At 41.1% G+C, this 18,632-nt stretch overlaps 1 protein-coding gene across 3 annotated transcripts in view; it reads left to right on the forward strand.

Moving 5' to 3' along the window:
- The window catches only part of ABCC3 (ATP binding cassette subfamily C member 3), a 49,682-nt gene that overhangs the window by 10,348 nt on the left and 20,702 nt on the right, over nucleotides 1-18,632 (forward strand). For 2 of the 3 annotated variants that reach the window (XM_030506558.1, XM_030506560.1), the window contains exons 2-10: nucleotides 4,107-4,283; nucleotides 5,191-5,316; nucleotides 6,201-6,338; nucleotides 8,085-8,210; nucleotides 9,011-9,072; nucleotides 10,259-10,390; nucleotides 14,352-14,570; nucleotides 16,817-16,994; nucleotides 17,531-17,692. In XM_030506558.1, the coding sequence (XP_030362418.1) occupies nucleotides 4,107-4,283; nucleotides 5,191-5,316; nucleotides 6,201-6,338; nucleotides 8,085-8,210; nucleotides 9,011-9,072; nucleotides 10,259-10,390; nucleotides 14,352-14,570; nucleotides 16,817-16,994; nucleotides 17,531-17,692 (1,320 nt within the window). Of the gene's footprint in view, nucleotides 1-4,106; nucleotides 4,284-5,190; nucleotides 5,317-6,200; nucleotides 6,339-8,084; nucleotides 8,211-9,010; nucleotides 9,073-10,258; nucleotides 10,391-13,790; nucleotides 13,814-14,351; nucleotides 14,571-16,816; nucleotides 16,995-17,530; nucleotides 17,693-18,632 lie in introns of those variants that run through there. The other variant, XM_030506559.1, reaches the window with a different exon arrangement.

Here is an 18,632-nt window from a genome sequence, read left to right on the forward strand (position 1 = left end):
AGCTGCGGAGCACAGAGAGAATCTAGATTAGGAAGAGGTCACAGGTTACAGCCCATAACACTTGCTAGTGGGGAAGCGAGCTGACAGTGATGTTAGCTGTGATGGACGAGCTGGCTGTTAAAATTTCCCTGAGATGTGTTTCTTGGAGAAAGTGGTGTTTCCCAACATGTGCTGCTGAGTATTTCCCCATGTGAGATGCCTGTTGATGCATCGCCCTAGCTCTGGGTCACTGAGCTGCCTGTAGAGGCCTCTCTCAGTAGCAAGTCCAAAGCAATCCCTCAAGCCCAGACAGCCCAAGGTGGGTATTTTCATCCTCAATCACAATGGGACACAAGAAGCATTTAAATTGCTCTGCTTGCCAAGACAGGGTTCAGAATCTGGAAAGGCAAAACCAGATTAAAGCAGAAGCCTTCAAGATAGGAGTCAAAGAGCTGATGTGTCCCTCCAGCCGTTGCTTCTTGTGTTTGTTCTCAAGGGTGGAGTTCCATAACTTTACTGCTGAAGTGAAGGGTATTTGGCAATGTTTAACAATGTTGGCTTGGATAGATTGTATTGAGACTTTGTGTCATATTCTGACTCAAAATGCATTGTTTAAGGTTGGAGTGGATGTTGGAATATATGCTGTCAGTGTGCTGATTTAGAAAGCCATAAAGTGGAACTGCAAGCTCTGTGATAGCGCATCCAGCTTGGTAAGAAATGAAACTTTCAGATTCACAAATTTGAAAGTAATAACACTAATTCATAGCAGAGTCCCTGCTACATGGCACGTGGCATAGTGCCGTGGTTTAGCCTCAGTTGGCAACTAAGTACCACGAAGCCACTCACTCGCATCTACCCTTCCCAGTGGGATGGGACAATAGGAAAACAGTAAAACCCATGGGTTGAGGTAAGAATGGTTTAATTGAAATAAAATATAGTAGTAATAATAATAATAATGTAATAATTGTAATGAAAAGGGAGACAATAAAAAGAGAGAGGAAAACAAACCCCAATAAACACAAGTGATGCACATCACAATTGCTCACCAGGCACTGACCGATGCCCAGCCTGTCCCTGAGCAGCAATTGATGGATCCCAGCCAACTCCCCCCCCAGTTTCTATCCTGGGCATGACATGCTGTGGTATGGAATATCCCTTTGGCTAGTGTGGGTCAGGTGTCCTGGTTCTGCTCCCTCCCAGTTCCTTGTGCCCCTCCTCACTGGCAGAGCATGTCGGACTGAGAAGTCCTTGACTTAGAGTAAGCACTACTGAGCAACGACTAAACCATTGGTGTGTTATCAGCATTGTTCTCATACTAAATCCAAACACAGCAATGTACCAGCTAGTAGTAAGAACATTATCCCAGCTGAAACGAAGGCACAGCAGCATTAGACAGACCACTGTGGTCCAGTCCAGTCTTAGGCAGAGCAAGTAATTTGTGTGGAATTACACTGCTTAAATGTTTTGGGCATTGTGTTTTCTAAGAAGAACCCCTCTCCTTATATTCAAGGATGGAAGAGTCTGCTCTGTGAAAACACCGGTTCTTTGAAAAGGGAACTTTTTACAGAAGCAGATCTGTTCCAGGAAAGCTTGTTTGTCTGGTCCAGGATGGAATTGGACCTTGGAAAACATCACGAACATAGCCAGCAGTCAGGTCTGTCACCTTGGGCATGGGTTTCTCCTTCACCCCACATCCCCGTTTACCATGTGCCATGGAAGTAATAGGTCCCTGTTGTTCATCGAGTGGGTGCTGCTTCTTGTCCTTCCACGTAATTTTGGAAAGGGGATATTTTATTCTCGGGGATAATTCAACCGAATCTCAAAATCTTACATGTTTTCTTAGGACAGGATTTTTGGTTTCTGGCCAGCTCTATTTATATGTTCAGAAATGCAACTCCTTTGCCTTGTTTAAATAAAAGTTAATGAAAACCTTCAAATGGCTTGGCAGCTACACAGTCTGTGTCTTGGATACAATAGTCAGCTTGTGCTCAGTCTGAAGTTAATGGACATCTGGGACAGTTTCTAGGTTGCTGTCAGACAGCCATTTCTGGACATTTTGCTCTTACAGGAAAGGTTTAAATTAAGAGTGCTTTCCGCCTTCCCCCTGATAACTTTTTCCTTAAACAGAATCTTTGTTTTATTCTGTGCCCAATTGTTGCTATTCTTCCTCAGCTTTTCTTTTCCAGGTTTTTTTCCAGCAAGCAAAAGGAGCACAATTGCAAACATGCTCAAGACATTGCTAAACCACACGTAATTTAAAGAGGAAATTAGTATTTTGTTGAATAAATGATAGTAGATGAGCTCCTGCTTTGGAACTAAAGAGCTCTTAGCTCCAAGCTTCTGGAAGGCATCTCCTGCCCCTGCAGGGGAGCTGCTAGGGGAGCTTATCACGTTAGAGATGCTGAAATGATTTGATGATGAGCCAAAACCAGGTGCTCTTTAACCATTATCTTCCTTACTGGTGCCAGAGACCTGCTTGCTGGAGGAAAACACAGGGATATTTGAATGCGAGGTTGGAGTTTGGTTTGGTTTTGATCTTGTGTTTGAATTGCTGTGTAATTGCCCCTGCGTTGTTGATTTACGGCTGAAGTTTCCTCTAGGTCTGGACAAACCTGTTTAGGTAAATGGGGATGTTTTTATTCCCCTAGTCCCAGCTGGGTGCTTGTGTGCCTCCAAATGAGCCACCTCTCACTGGGAAGGCACTAACTGCATTGAAGGGCACAGTTCAAATGCACAGCTCGTGGGTTTGTGCCAACCTTCACCACTGCCAGAGGTTTCCTTTGTGCCAAAGCTGAAGTACTAAGTGACAAACTTGTCACAGTTCAACCAGCCCATCCTGCAGCCTGCCAAGGCTTTGTAGTTTCATTACACTTATGAGCAATTCTGTGTCTTGGATTCTGTGTGTGGACTGATGCAGTGATGCGCATCCCTTCTGTCAGATCATCACCAAAACTGAAAGATTGTCAGCAGATTGTGGCTCTTCAGTTCTCCTAAAATCAACCATTGCTTTCAGCATCTGGCCTCTTTCGTACTGGTAAACAGAAGCAGGACTGGGAATACTGTAGAAGAATCCATATTCAAACTAGTTAGTCATTCATTTATAAGAGGTGGCTCAGCTGAACTGAAACATACTTCTACTGACAGCTCATACCCGAGAATAATCAGGTACAAGTAAATGATTCTAGTGCAGAGATAAGGCATATCTGAGCCAGAGATATCTTAGTTTTATCAGCTGTGTGTTAATGATAGTACAACAGAGTAATTTTACGTTTCCTGCAAGTAAGTATTTATCTACCACATTTAAGATGACACATCAGATGGTGAAATGCAAGTTGCGAATTTCCAGTAGGTTTGATTAAAACCAAGTTCCCCTTAACTGTGCTGAAATACCTATTTTAATTTGAACTTGTGTAACTGTGTGTTTGCATGTGGTGCATTCAAATCCTTAGGTACAAGTTGCATATGTGAATTGTGGTGTCCAGGGTCACGTATGGAAAGCATTGCTTGCAGTGTTTGCAAGAAAACCCATACTCCTACCTGCAAGTACAGGACCTTCCTTTTACCTTTGTTTAGAATAGGGAAGTAATTCTATTTGGAGGTATATAAGTAAGGACGGCATTTTAGATATAAATGGAAGGGGTTTTCCCAGGGCAGTGTATGGTTGATCTCAACCAGATCGCTTTCTCCAGTACTGGACATTCTTGCTGGATGAGTTCTCAGGTTGAGGATTTTCCCTCAAGAGTTTTGTTTAGCAGATGCACTCCAGGCTGGGAATGCCTGAGAAACATCATGGTATCGGCATCTGGAACTAACCCTTAGTAGAGCCAGAAACACAATGGGTTTATCTACTACAAAATGTATGTCCAAGTCAGATATGCGAGGGCAGAAGTCTTTTAGATTTTGCCCACTATTTGTAACTGTACTTAGCCCTTTTACAATAGCAGAATAACCACAAGCGGATGGCATAGATATTTTTGGGGAAAACTTTTACTATACTATTCTAACTATTCTATTCTGTGGCTGTATGCTAAGTCCAGCAGAACCTTGATACAACTTCTTCAAGCAGATGTTCCAGTTGGCAGCGCTTCTGCCTCTCTGTTAATAAGCTTCTCCTGTCTTTTTTCCAGGATTCCAATCTTTCGGTACACACTGATAATCCGGACCTGACACCATGTTTCCAGAACACCGTCCTAGCATGGATCCCCAGCATTTATCTATGGAGTGCATTACCCTTTTATCTTCTCTACCTAAAGCACAACAAAAGAGGCTACATTGTGCTTTCCGTGTTGAGCAGGTTCAAGACGGTAAGATGTCTTTGCAGTGCTCCATGAGTAATGTGCAATTAGTGTTCAGTACCCAGGCAAGTGCTGAAATAGGGTTTAAACAAAATTTCCTCTTATTTATGGGGAAACCAAAGGACTTTTTTATAGGAAACAACAGTGTAGATACAGATTTCTGAGGAAGGATACCAAAGAAGAGCTGAACTGCAAAGAAACCCATCCTGCGAGCCACCTTTCTGAGTAGAGAGAGGGGTTGATTGCCCTGCAGAAGGGTGTTCACCCCTTTATTGAGCTAAAACTATGCTGCTTTACCCTTACTTAACCTTTAAACCACTGAAAGCTGCAAAATAAAGACCTTAATTTAGGTGTGGTGAGAATTTCATCATGTGAAAGTAAGCACAAGAAGTTATTTTTTTCAATTCAATTTCAGTTCCTTTACCTACCCAATAGATATGTAATTTCATCTGCGTCTTGTGCTTAGAGGTGACTGGTGTCAACATCACCTCTGGTTTATAAATGGCTAGATCTAAGGAAAGCAAGCAAGTCATTTTCCATAGGCCATGAGAGATCTGGGGTTATTCTTGGAGAAAAATTCCAGGCTGCTGCTTCAGGGCATGTCTGCCTTTAATCTGGATGCTGCCTGTGTTTCCAATCAAAACTGAATAGTATGGAACAAAACTCAGGTAAATACATTAGTGTTCCTCCTGGTTGTGTTTGCAAATCCCTTGGAAGGCAGTTGAGATGAGATCCTTGGTTTGAGTGCAGTGGGATAGCTCCATCAGCCTGACAGCAGCAGATCAACGCAGCAGTGCTGTTGTGTTTACACAGCTTTGATTTGCTGGGCATCTGTGAATCATAATGGTTTTGCTTGCTCTCTGACTGCCCCTGGAGAGGAGTTTACCAAATGCTGTGTCTGTTTGACTACTTTCAGCTGTTTGGAGTCCTGCTGTGGTGCGTGAGCTGGGCAGATCTCTTCTACTCCTTCCACGAGCTCCTGCAAAACAGAACACCTCCACCAGTCTATTTTGTAACCCCATTGATCGTTGGCATCACTATGGTTTGTAGCTGTTTCTGTTTATTGTGTCCAATAAGAATAACTCTTTCTTAGACAGAGGAAGGAGGAAAAGGGTTCCTTTGCATTCATTGCCTTCTCCTGTACTCTTTTAACTGGATTGTTAATACTTGTATTACTGAAGCAAATTTTGCTTATCAAAAAGGCCGCAGTTACAGATATCTCGCTCATGTAGATTCAGCTGTGTAAATTAAAATCTTTATAATGGAGACATTGTTCTACCTCCCATCTTGTATCTCATCTCCAGGCTTGTGATCCAGGTGTGGAGAGAATTTGGATATGACTTTGCCTAAACGGGGAGACGTGACAGAGCATGGCTTGTGCATTGTTCGGTGTTGTATTGGGCTTTGCAAAACTCTGTCTCTTATCTGGTTGTTGCTTCTCCATTGCACAGAAACCAAATTGGCTTTGCCTACGATGACAAACATGCTTGTGGCTGTTGTATGAAAAATGAAGCAGTAAAATTAACCCATTAAGTTTCTAATTCCCTTGGTTAGATTTTTAAATCTTATTTTCTGGACAAGTCAGGATTGTCCATCTGCACTGGAGAAATGACAGCTCTTACATTTGTTTAAAGCATTTTTAGCTAGTATTTAATTGTGCCTACCCTGAGGTACAAAGTCTGGCTTAAAAACTGAATTCAGGAGATGAGGCTCTGAAAAGAGTAAAACCAGATTATTTTGTGAAGTTATTCACTGCTTTCCTTAGAGGAGGTTTTGCCATTGAATTCTGTGAAGTAATTATGGGGCCTTATTTCATAGAGGTCCCATTGTTGATGATGAGTGAAATAGCTGCCAACAGAGAGTGCGTGAATAGGGGGAGCAGTGGGACGGGGTTGTGTTCATGTGTTCCTGTATTTACTTTTGCAGCTGTTAGCAACGTTGCTTATTCAATATGAAAGGCTGAGAGGAGTTCAGTCCTCTGGAGTGCTCATTATCTTCTGGTTTTTGTCTGTGCTCTGTGCCGTGGGGCCTTTCCGGTCTAAGATCATGACTACAGCAGCACAGGTAACACGCCATCCTTGTTAGCACTTGGAGAACAGGAAATGTAGCATTAACATCCTTGTGAAGGGAATGATTCACCTAGTTTGGAGTCAGATCAGAGCCCAACTTTTGTGTGAGAGAAAGAGATGTTTGGTTCCGTTGCCTTGACTCAGACTTGTGGAACTTGAAGGGAGCTGGGATTTCTCATGCAATGTCAAAAAGCAGATTTTTCTTAGCCCAAGGCTATACTGGAAACCTGATAGACATGTGAGGGCTGTACCAACACTGTATGTATGTTAGAACAGGCTCTTTTTCCTTTTCCTTTTTTCCCTTTCCTTTTCCCTTTTGTAGCCCCCTTTCTCTGCCATGCTTAAGTAGGGATGGGTAGTAATTGGAGATGACACATTTTAATATGTAATGTTCCCTTTTTGCTTCGGCAGCTCGGCCACATTATACAGCTCCATAGGCTTTCTTTTGTCAGTTCTTGATGTGCTGAGGACAGCATTTTGACTCCAACTGTGGCTGTAAATAGAGAACAGAAAGTTGGAGGGAGAGGAAAGAAACCTGCGCTGTTATGATTCCTGTTTGAAAACATAGCAGGTTCTCCCACAGTAAGAAAGTTGTTATGTTTTTCACAGTACCAAATTTCTCTAAGTAGGGCAAAGCAGATTGCTTCACTGATTAGATCATCAAAGGCTGGGAGTGAAAAAAGAGTATTTGAAAGACATTAAGGTGATTGCTTCTCCTCAGTGAAATCAGTGTTGATTCTGTTGGGTGATTTCTGGGTTTTTTTATGCTCACTTTTTGGTAACAATTAGGAGCATCATCCTTTTAGCAAGGATTTTGCAATACCAGGCTGTTGTAAACATTCCAGCCGAGGCTGAATTAAACCTTAAATGACAGTCTGTGCAGAGCTTCTTCAGGAAATAGCTGCAATCCTGGTGAGACCCTTTCAAATACCACTTAAAGTCAATCTTAAAGCTGTTGTAGCAGTGAATAAGTATAAATATTGGACTATCAATGTTTGAATCCTTAATCAGGGTAAAATTATGGATGCAGAGCCTTAGAACAGTATGTTCTTAGAATAGGTAATGTTTCTCCTGTTCTTGCAACTGCAAGGACCAAATATTCTTCTCTTGCACTTAAACCTTTTAAGTGAACAATGAGAGCATTCACAACTGCATTATGGTATGAAAGAGCTGTATAAGGGCCATACCCTTGCAGCAAGAAGTTTTAAGTCAACTGCAGGCTTATATGTGTAGGAAAGGAAATATCTCTAGAGCAGTTAGAACTGTTACTATGCAATACAGTGGGTTTTTGCAGCTTCTTCTGAAAGTATTTAACAGTGCTTGTCAGTGACAAGATACTAAAGTAAATGGATGTTCTCTGATCTGGGTTGACAATTCCTGTGCGTAAGACGTGATCTTGCTAGAGCCCCTGGAGGTAATTTAAAAGGATGTCATGCAGCCTTGATCCCAGAGGGTGTCTGCATGCAGTGAAGATGTATAAGCACTTTGAACTTGACATAATTTAATGAAAAGCTTGGAGATAAGCGTGTTCTTAGGCACTTTACACAGTACGTGCATATTTTTGTAAGATAATTCTTGCTAGCAACGACTTTGCAATGTTCAACTGTAGAGGGAGAAATGAATTGCCAAAAGAAGCTGTGACAAAGTGTCACAGAAAGAGAGGGAGTGTGCGTGTGTGTGTGTTGGGGGGGTGGGAAGTGCAATAAAAACAATCATTTACTGTGTTTCTTTTCCCCTCTAGGGCCATGTAAATGAAAGGTTCAGGTTTACAACATTTTACATCTACTTTGCTTTGATAATCATGGAGTTGATCCTTTCATGTTTTAAAGAAAAGCCTCCATTTTTTTCCCCTGTTAGTACAGATTCTGTAAGTATTTTTACTTTGCTTTCTTTGCATTTTACAGACCAGATCATGTTTTGAGAGTTCCACTGAGAATACTTGTCATCAAAAACAGCTTTGGGTTGCCATTGAGATTGCAGTAGTTAGTGACCCCCTTACAGAACACTGGGTACGGAGAGTAATATTGGGGTTTGAAGCCTTTTCCCATTATATGTGCTATCATTAGTGACTAATGCTATTTAGTGAAAGCATCTCTCTTACTTGCTACTTCACAGCACTTTAGATTACATTTATGAACATTGAAGTGCAATATGAATTATTTCAAGAGTTGTTTTTGTGGAGATGCTGGTCTGCTTGCTTAACATTCATTTAGAGTTAGCTAAAGTCTCTAAGGGTCATCTTAATAAATGAGTTCTATATGTGCTGAGAATAGATATGGAAAAGCATTAATAACGGAAGATACTAGTGGTGTCACACGTTAAATTTCTTCTCCAATTCATAAAATACTCTCTATGATTGGATTTATGTTTGAACCAAGCTGAGAGAGAAGCTGAGTTCCTTTCTTAAAATGAACATTTCAGAAACTACAGGTTACATTTCACTTCAAGTGTGATTTAAAGGCAGTATATGAAGCAATTTTTAAAGAAGAGAGTTCTGCATGACATGGGAAATGAAAGAAATCAATTTGATGTCTTGTTAGGACATGGGTACATACGTGTGATATACCATATAATCTGATCAAAGTAGACTGTCATCTTATTAAAGTAATGGTAAATGTCTTTATTTATTTTGGTTTTTGGTTTTTTTTCCCCATAACTTTATTATAGAATCCATGTCCAGAGCTAACTTCAGGCTTCCTTTCAAGATTGACATTTTGGTGGTTTACAAGGTGAGCTTCTCTTTTCAAGCTGTTGGACAGCTGACAGCTCCAAACTTTACTTGTGATGTGTGTTATACAGAGTTAGCAACACAGAGATTTTTCCCTGTGACAGTAGTTGAAGTTGGATGCTTTTTCATCCACAGTCAGCACTTCTAGCAGTTGCCTTTTCAGAAACAGCTTTTGGAGTGCTCATACTGCTCAAACTTCTTCTCTGAGCAGTAGTGGCAATAACTGTGGCATGACTAATAGGGTATACAGCCTGGTTGTGCTTTCTGCATGCTAGAGTATAACCTGATCCAAGATGTTAAGGCTGTTCCACAAGATTAATTATGGCAACCTTTCACCCAACCTTTCACCATTTTGGTTGAGGTTGAGGTTCATGGGTGAATGCTCTTTCATAAGGACATTTTCTGTGCAAGAGGGAAAGTAAAAGGGTTATGTATACAAATGATTACCACCAGCTGATGCTGCTGTCAAAAGGCATGTGTATTAAAGATGCAAATTTGAGATAGGCCTTACTACTACTCCATGATAAAGTGGAACAGCTGTCAAAGGTCATGTTAAGACCCAGGTTTTTCATAGTGGTTGAGGGTGTTGAGATCTTCATTCTTCCATCTGTGTAACTTTATTGTCCTGGCAACAGCCCTGTAAGGGGGTTCTTTTAGTGAGAGTGAGATCTTTCTAAACTTCAGAGTTTTGAACTTTCAGCTTCCCCATTGAGATTCTTGGCAATTACATGTTTGTATCCCTTGACAAAATTCCTGTCACAGTTGAGGAACTGTAGTTTTCAGAGAAATCTGGGTTTCCTTTAACTTATATGAGCTCCTCTTTTGCATTTTGTTCACCTCTGACAGTTATTCCAGATAGACTTAATTTATTTTCACTTCTGAAGCTTCACAATTTCATTTAAGTGCTTCTGGTGGTTGGTTTTTATTGGCCCATTCTTTTTCCTGAAGTGATGTTTTCAATCAAATACATGGAAGCAAATCTAGGCAACGTCCTTTCCTTAATTGCAAACTTCAATATAAGGAACAAAGGGAGATGGGTGTATAAGATGAACAAAGTGTGTAATTATCACCCTTTCTGTGGAGAAGTATCTTCTTGCTTTTATTAGCTTAATAGTCCCAGAGTTATTAGCAATGCTTTAAGTTCTATTGGCTAAACTGAACTGGACTGTTTTTCTCCATATGTGCAGCATGGCAATTCTTGGGTACAAAAGGCCCATTGAAGATAAAGATTTGTGGTCGCTGAATGAAGATGATACTTCAAAAGCTATTGTGCAGCAACTAACTAAAGAGTGGGACAAAGAAAAAGCAAAGTGCAAAGAGTAAGTATATGACCAAGTGTGCAAACAGATTGATCTGAGTCATCTCAACATTGAATAAGCTGCTCGTCTCTGAAAATAAAGCAACTAAAAATGGCACCTGCCTCTTCAACCCGTCTGTTCTTCCTTCAAGTTAACAGTCAAATTTGCTTATTTTAATATGCCAAGGCAGAGGAAATCAGGAGCTCTCTGGGACTTGTGTACCACTGACACACTTTTTAGCTAGGTGCTTAAAATCTGCATGTGCAGGTAGTGCCACTTCCCATGTGGAGAAGGGCTGAAGATGCATAAGCAGAAGGAATTGAGTTGGTTGGATTGCAGAAAATGAATAACTTTCATGACTGAGCTGGTAGATGTCTAACCGCATAATTGCATCCCTCCTGGGCATGTTAGAGCACAACTTCTAGGCACCATAAACCAAAAGAGATTCCTCATCATCCCCACCATGAGTTTTTTGGCCTATTTTTAGCCTTAAGGCTCTTAACAGTGAGCAACTCTTCACTTCCTAGCAGTAAAGACAGGAAACTTGGCACATGTGAAAGGCAGGAGGGCAGGAGATACCCCTCTTTGAGCTGAGGCCCTACTCCAGTTGCCTAGGAATTTAGCAACAAAATTCTCATAGTCTGTGATGGAAATGGGGAGGGTCAGAACTTGCATATAGTTACATCCACGCTGGAGAGGATATCCTTTTTATTGCATGTTCTGTCCTAATTTAATCTTCAGAAATTATCTATTGTGCAACTGTATTTCCTTCTCCCATTGGTTAGTGTCCAAAACATTTCCAAACAAATAGATGTGATCATCAGTGTTTCAAATGAAAAATGACAATAAGGAGGAGGCCTGCACTTCCATTTCCTTTCATTGTGGAGATCTTTTCTCCATGTGGAGGCTTTCCTCTGTTCTCTTCTGTGCGTGTCCTTGCCAAACTGGAAAGACCCTATTATGTGATAATATTAGGAGAGAGTTGTAAGGTTCTTGGCAAGGCTAAATATGATTTGGAGAGTTCCACTTTGCAGCTCAGATCTGAAAGTTTTCCAGCACTAACACCAGCAGCTTGGCCACTCGTGCGTGGTGTGTATGTTGCATTGTGGTTTTACTTCAGGTTTTTATTGTTTTCTTAACGTCTCTATTTTTATGGCGTTGAATAACGTGCATTGTCTGGGTCCTGCTCTTTTTGCACAGACATAAATCTCACTCCCCTCAGGCTTTTAATATAGTAAGAGCACAGCCCTTGTGCACAAGTGCCAAGGGTCCAGGAAAACTTTTGCTAGGAAACCAGAAACTGTGCCTGGAGTTTTGTCATGGGATTCATTGCATTTTGGAAATGATTCATACAAACTGGGGCCAGTTGGCAAGGAATTAAACCAGAAATTCTGGCTTGTATTTAGCTCAGGTAAAATTGTGTGGCGACTATATTAATGATTCTAAGGTGGGGAAAAGAGCAAGAACAAAGCAAATCACTGTACTCCATATTGCTGGGTTTCACATAACACTAAAAGCTTCATGGCTGTGCTTATTCTTCAATTACAAGTAGGTATTCTCAGTTACTTCATGTCAAATAACATTAGTGATAGTTGCTTGGCAGCCATTGGAAATATTTTTTTTAACTCATTAAAGCTGCTCTAAGCAAGTTTTTATGACACTAAAACGCTGTGTCAAGCTGTACACATATTGCAACTGTCATGGAAAATATTTGCAGTGTACATAGTAGTAATTTATTTCAAAATACTTAATCAGTTGCAACTCTGGGATAGGAAAAGCTTTAAAGTTATTGTGTGGTAATGATTAGCACACTTCTATTGTTACTAAACCTATAACCTTTTCTTGCTTCACAGCTGTCTTGTGAATTACTGTTTAATAATTGCTAATAATTCATTTGCCACTAATGAGTTACAGGAGAGCTCAGTGTGGATTTAAGTTGTTGTTACAAAGCATGCAAAGAGTGTTTTTCCCATTGCTTTTACTCTCTTTGCATGTATGGCTGATGTCTCTACTCACTCATTTTACTGATAAATGCAGTTGCTTCTGAAAAAGAGCTGTGCTGGATGGAGAGAGAGATCTGGAACCCATTTTGCCTCATTTTTAGTTAGCTTCAGATTTTAAAGACTATGATTATGAAGACAAATTGAAGATGCAGAGCCTTGTCATCACCATTGAGAAGGCTGTGTGTTTTCCCATGAGATACTTACTGTCTATTATCTGCCCTGCTATAAATAATGGAAACCAGGCACATGCTTTTTGCTTTGATAAAAAGCTGGGTGTGAGCAGCCCCACATGCTGCTGAAAACCTGACCTCACCTAGCTACCAGTAGTAAATATTAGAAGTGCATTTTCTCCCTTTGGGATTTTTTACTGCAAGAGAACTATTGCGTTGCTGTTAGCTCACTGCAGTAAAACCTTTTTAATAGCACAAAGCTAAGGGCAAGTAGTCTTGTTTCTTCAAACCCATCAATGAGTTTAACAGCTTGGTTGCTAGAAAAATAAGGCTTTGCTCATAAACTCTCCAGGTTTGATCTGGAAAGACAAAGACAACACTGTTCCTGTCTGCGGGTGTGGGGGAAATAAATGTCTGGTTTAGGTTCTCCCCCTGCCCTTAAACCTTATTGCGAAGAAATTGGGATTTGCAAATGCCTTTATTTTGAAAGGATATGAACAAGTTCCTACCTGTAGACTGTTAGCCATAGTGATCATTTTGAATGTTCACAGACTGTTGGAATGATTTGACTCTGCATCCAGACAGCTTCAAAAATTCTGTGCACTCTTTATGAAGAATCATAAATCCAGCCTCACTTTGTAGTACTTACAAGTTATTCTTCAAATGCCTTCTCGTAAGTCTTCACTGTTTCTAGGCTGTCTCTTCCATCTGTCCCTTCTTATAAGGCTTATGTGCCCCAGACTAATTTCCTTCTCCCTGCTCCACCTGGACTTAACCTTCCTGGCTGACATTCAGGAAATTGTTTTTTAGGTCCCACAGCCCCCAAGAAACAACAGCAATTTGGTATTTGCTGGTGGAAAATCTCCTCTTTGAGAGCAATTCATAGAAGAAATAATTTCCCAGAGTATCCTCCCCTTATTGATGGGCAACAGAAGTCAGGCACCTAAACCCCCAGAGGTGCTTCTAGAAAACCCACCTGGAGCCCTAGAGAGCATCATGGGCAGTTGGGTCCATTTTTCATCAGAGCTTTGCAGAAGAGGTCACTTTTGTTGGCTTATTTTGCAGATGGAGAAAGAGAGGCACAAAGTAAGAAAGGGACACAGCCAAACAGCGTTTAAATGCTAAAATTGTCATCTGAGTAAAATTTAGGCACCTAAACCCAAAGTTTCTGTCCTGGAAGAACCTTGGTCAACTGTGGCCCAGATCTTGGAGATGGCTCAGCTTTGGAGGTGCTATGGTTTATAATCTTTCCGGTTTCCAGGAATGCAAAGGTCTGTATTTAGAGAGGGCTGTGTCTGCCTCCTCTCTTAGCTTGGTGCATAATTCAATGCCTGTCTCTCTGGAGGGATTCAAACTAGTAGCTGTGTCATCAGATAAGGCTAAAGGGTTAGTACAACTACTAATTGAGTAACAAATACTGTCTCAGAAGGACTAGGTGAGGGTGCCTTTTGAGGTATGTAAATAGCAACTGTTAGAGAATTCCTTTACAAGAAATTGGTGATTCAAGGTCAAATCTGTCCTCTGCTAAAGGAATTCAAGCCTTCATCTCCTATTCCTTTGAGCCATGTTCTCATCCCGATGTGATTGATGTTCTGGCCTAGGGAGTATGCTTAGTAAGTACTGTAGAAAAAGAATACTCATTACACAAGAGTGGCCTATCTCTGAGCACATCTAGATCTTGTTGAAAGTCTTGCCATTGATCAGTAGTAGAGCAAAGAAAGGAGCAGACTTTCAAATGTTACTGCAGTGCTGTACACGGAGAGCAATGACATTGTCAGTCATCTCTAATTACTAGTTTCATTCCTCTAGGAAGGAAGATGTGACATATGTGAAGAAATCCAACAATGTGCTGAATCACGTTGGTGATGGTCCAGAGGAAGCAGAAGTTCTGATCAGAGACAAAAAGCACAATAGAAAGCCTTCCTTTCTCAAAGCTTTGTTGAGGACCTTTGGGGCATATTTCTTAATCGGTTCCTTCTTCAAGCTGATACAAGACCTGCTTGCTTTTGTCAACCCTCAGCTGTTAAGGTTGGTTTACTGTGTGAGTAGTTTCTGTGCACAATCCCTGTGGAGGCTTAGCTTTGGCACGGGGTATTTGGTTTTGAAATGCATAGCTAGCTTCCCCTCACAGTGCTGCACGTGTATGCTCCCTCACCTTCCTACTGAACTGCCCAAAACCAGGAGTTCTTTATTGAGCTGTAATTGGACAAGCTTCACTGAAACAGTGATTTGTAAATCGCCCATCACCAATAGACAGCTTTGAATTACAAATTACTTGTTGCTCTGTGCAGCAATCAAAAGCAATTTCTTCCCATCTCGAAAGGATTACTTGTGAAATCAAAGTGAAGCACTCCTTGCTGGATCCAGTAGTCTCTGTACGTCTGATACTCACATGTGTTGGGTGGTGGCTGCAGCTGTAGCATGACTTGATGTACAGTTGAAGTGTGGTGCTCAAGTATGTGGTGCTTTGGCCTTGCTGTTGTAACCTGGGAAGGATTTTGCACCATTTAGATGAGTTCATGTGTTCTCACTTGTGCACAGCAATGGAAATGTGTGAGGCACAGTTGCAGTAAATTTCCATGTGAAAGTAAATTGAGGTTCTATTAAAAAAGGAAAGAAAGAGAGCAATCTTGACATAGTGGTACGTCCTCAGATGCTCCCTGTATGAGAAACATCTAAACCTCCCATCTCCAGGGGAGACCAGTTGCTCAGCCTGATCCGTAATGGAATTTGCATGGTCCGTGCATTTTTTTCTCTGTTAATATTATCCTTAAAGGGAGAAATTCACCAGAAAATAATTAACTAAGAAGAAAAGAACAGTGGAAATACCAGTATTTTTTTAGTTCCAAATCAATGGAAAAGCACATAGTCCTGTTAATGCGTGAGAGAGGAATGGAGTTTGGATGGAGGCCACAGGTAGATGTGGGGAAGGGGGGAAGAAAGGGCCATGCTCCTATATATCTCTTAAAATAACACTGGTGTGGATCTGTGTTCTGAGATCATGTTGTTCTGTGGGTAGTTTGTGACATGCCCAGAAATATGCTAAAAAGAGGGTCCAATCCAGTATGGTGACATTTAATAGCTTACAGTCTGTCTTCTTCTGGAGTCCCTCGTGAAGAGGGGGCAGCTGGCTTCCTTCTGAGAACACATTAAGCATAATCTATTCTGGGAATTTCTCAAATCTGCCTAAATTCCTGGATATGTTGTCAGTGGTATCTCAAGGCATATGATGGGGAATTTCTTCTCAAGTCTAAATTCCTGCAGCATTGGAAAATGCACTGCTAGTGGTAAGAGAAAATGAAGCAGCCATGGCTGTCTGGCATATTGCACATCAGACAGTTTTATGTTTCTAAAAAGATTGCTGAATCCCATGCTGGGACTATGAGGAAGAGGTTTTCCTGAAGCTGTCCACTTACAGCACGAATAACTTGTACAGTGCAGAAGAAAGATGTAGAAACCTCATGCTTCTAATGCAGGGCTTTGGAGCCTGATTTGTAGCTTCCAGGTGTATTTTCCCCCTGCTGGTTATTTGAACCATGGAGTCAAATCTCTATTCCTCCTATATTTTAACAATCCAATACTCTGGTCAGTAGGCTGAAATCACCAGTGTGATTTTTGAGAACGCTGGACGTTGCCATATGTTCTCCTTGTTTGCTGTGTGACAGTGTGCAGATCTTGCAGGGAGAGCAGCTGTGTGTAGTGAGAAATGGCTTATTAATAAAAGATGACTTAGCCAGTTTAATGGTACCAAGAAAGGAGGAGCGAAGAACTCTTTATGCATCCATCCAGGAGGATGTCTTTTAGTCTAGCTTTTTTTTTTGTGGGAAAACACCCCAGGCAGAAGCACTTGGGCTGCTTGAAAAGGGTTTGGGTAAGAAGCTGGTTTCGCCTGCTTTACTACACAGTCCTACTGTGTCCTATCATTCACCTCTTGCCCTGGGGGGCTGCCTAACCGAGCTCAGACAGTGAGCCATGTGTTTAAACGCTGGCTCTCAGGGGAAACCCTAAAGTATTTCGTTTTCTCCAGCCTCATTTCCAAATGGACTTACTCACTGGCAAAGCCTAAGGTTTTGCTGTTGGATCCTTGCAATGTTGTTTGACTGAGCTCGTAACTCAGCTCGCATCCTGGAGAGCTGTTTACTTTCTGTGGTTAGAGAGAGGATGTGGCACAATGCCACAGTTGAGAGAAGCTGTGTTATGTCCCATGAAACTTGCTGCATGTGTTTTATTTTTGTTTCTTTTTCCTTTTCCTTCCCCAATCTCCTGAAAAACAGTGCATTAATTGGCTTCATTAAGAACAAAGATGCCCCAGCCTGGTGGGGATTTTTGATTGCTGCTTTGATGTTTATCTGTGCTGTGCTGCAGACACTCATGCTTCACCAGCATTTCCAGTACTCCTTTGTTACTGGGATGCGGCTGAGAACTGGGATCACGGGAGTGATATACCGAAAGGTAAGACTGGAAGCATTTCATGGGCTGGAACACCAGTGTATAGCCAAACAAGTGGCCTCAGTTCTCACACACTCAGGGAAAAGCAGACATATTGAAGAATAGCCTCCTGGAATAGAAAAGATTGGGGTTTTGGTGAGTTTTTAGGAGCACCTCTGTCATACTTTACGGAATTTTCTAGTGATCAGCAACTTAATGTTGTTTGATCACCAGCCATATCACAGGCAACTGCGGGTTCACTTTAACTATTCAGAAAAGGGATCCAGGAGAATAGTGTGTCTGTACTATGAGGTGACTAGATACAACTAGATTTTCTTCAGAATGCTGCATACTGCTTGAGATAGGGGTGCTCACAAGCAAACCATTTCATGAAGTCTTGTTCTTTGGAGATTTTGAATTGATGTAGGTGTGAATTATTTTGTTCTTGCTGGAGAAGCACATTCTGGAGAGTGTCTTGTGATAATAATTGAGGATTTCTGCTCTGTGTTTCTCCGTATGTATCAAGATTGTGAAACTACTGAATCTTTCTTCTTTCTCAGTCCTTAGTCATCACAAACTCAGCAAAGCGGTCATCTACTGTTGGAGAAATTGTCAACTTGATGTCAGTGGATGCCCAGCGTTTCATGGACCTGGTGGCTTTCCTGAACATGCTGTGGTCTGCACCACTCCAGATATTCCTAGCTTTGTATTTCCTCTGGCAGGTACAGACATTGTGACATTTTTGTCAGGATTTGTCTAAATTATGTGCAAGCTTTTTGTTGTTGTTGCTGTTAATTTGACCCTTTACTGCTGGTTTTGGTTTTCGGGGTTTTCTTTAGAAATTTACTTCTCTGCCCAGTAGTAAAATAGCTTGTACTGGTGTAAACCCTCAATTCATCTCTTAATTATTATGTTCATCTGGTAAGCAAGATAAGGCATTTGAAGCCTTTATGTCTCCTCTGTCCCTACCATACCTTGAAAGGATCAGTCTTGGACTCATCAGTGTTCACAGTAGCTGATACAAGTGAGAGCTTGAAGGAAATGGTTTAAAAAGCAAACCTAACAAAAAACAAACCCTGCCCATAAGAAATGTATAAAGATTATATCATGCCATATAAAGACCTTTTGTGCAAGTCACCATGAAACAAGTCTCACCTGGAATAACCATCATTTTTCCTTTGCAACAGTGAAGTTGATTTATTCCAGGTTCAGTGTGAGTGCTGCCTTTCAGCCTTAAAATGTTTCTATGCAATTAATCTGTTTCACTGCATAAACAGTAGCACCAACTTAACCATATTGATTTAGATTAGAAAGCCATTAAGCTGCAGCATCTTTATGAGTTACTGCTCTGCTGGTGGGATGAACTAGCAGTTTGTATGCTTTTACTCGCACTGAGGGTACTGGGTTAATTCAGTAATTGCAGTTCCTGAGGTCAGAGAGAAGTCAATGGAAAAACTCCTTCTGTGTGGCTTATTTGTTCCCTTTCTACATTTGCTCAATAGAATCATAGAAACATATGATCAATAGGTCTATATTTGCATTAGTTCAAACTTACTTTGACCTCCCACTGGGAACCATTTAACAGGTAAATCACAAAGCACTCTGCTGTTACCAATACGAGCATGATAATAATTCAAGGTGGATGCTGTCATATTTTTCTAT

This window comes from Strigops habroptila, chromosome 14 (genome assembly GCF_004027225.2).
Source record: "Strigops habroptila isolate Jane chromosome 14, bStrHab1.2.pri, whole genome shotgun sequence".
Taxonomy (NCBI): Eukaryota; Metazoa; Chordata; class Aves; order Psittaciformes; family Psittacidae; genus Strigops; species Strigops habroptila.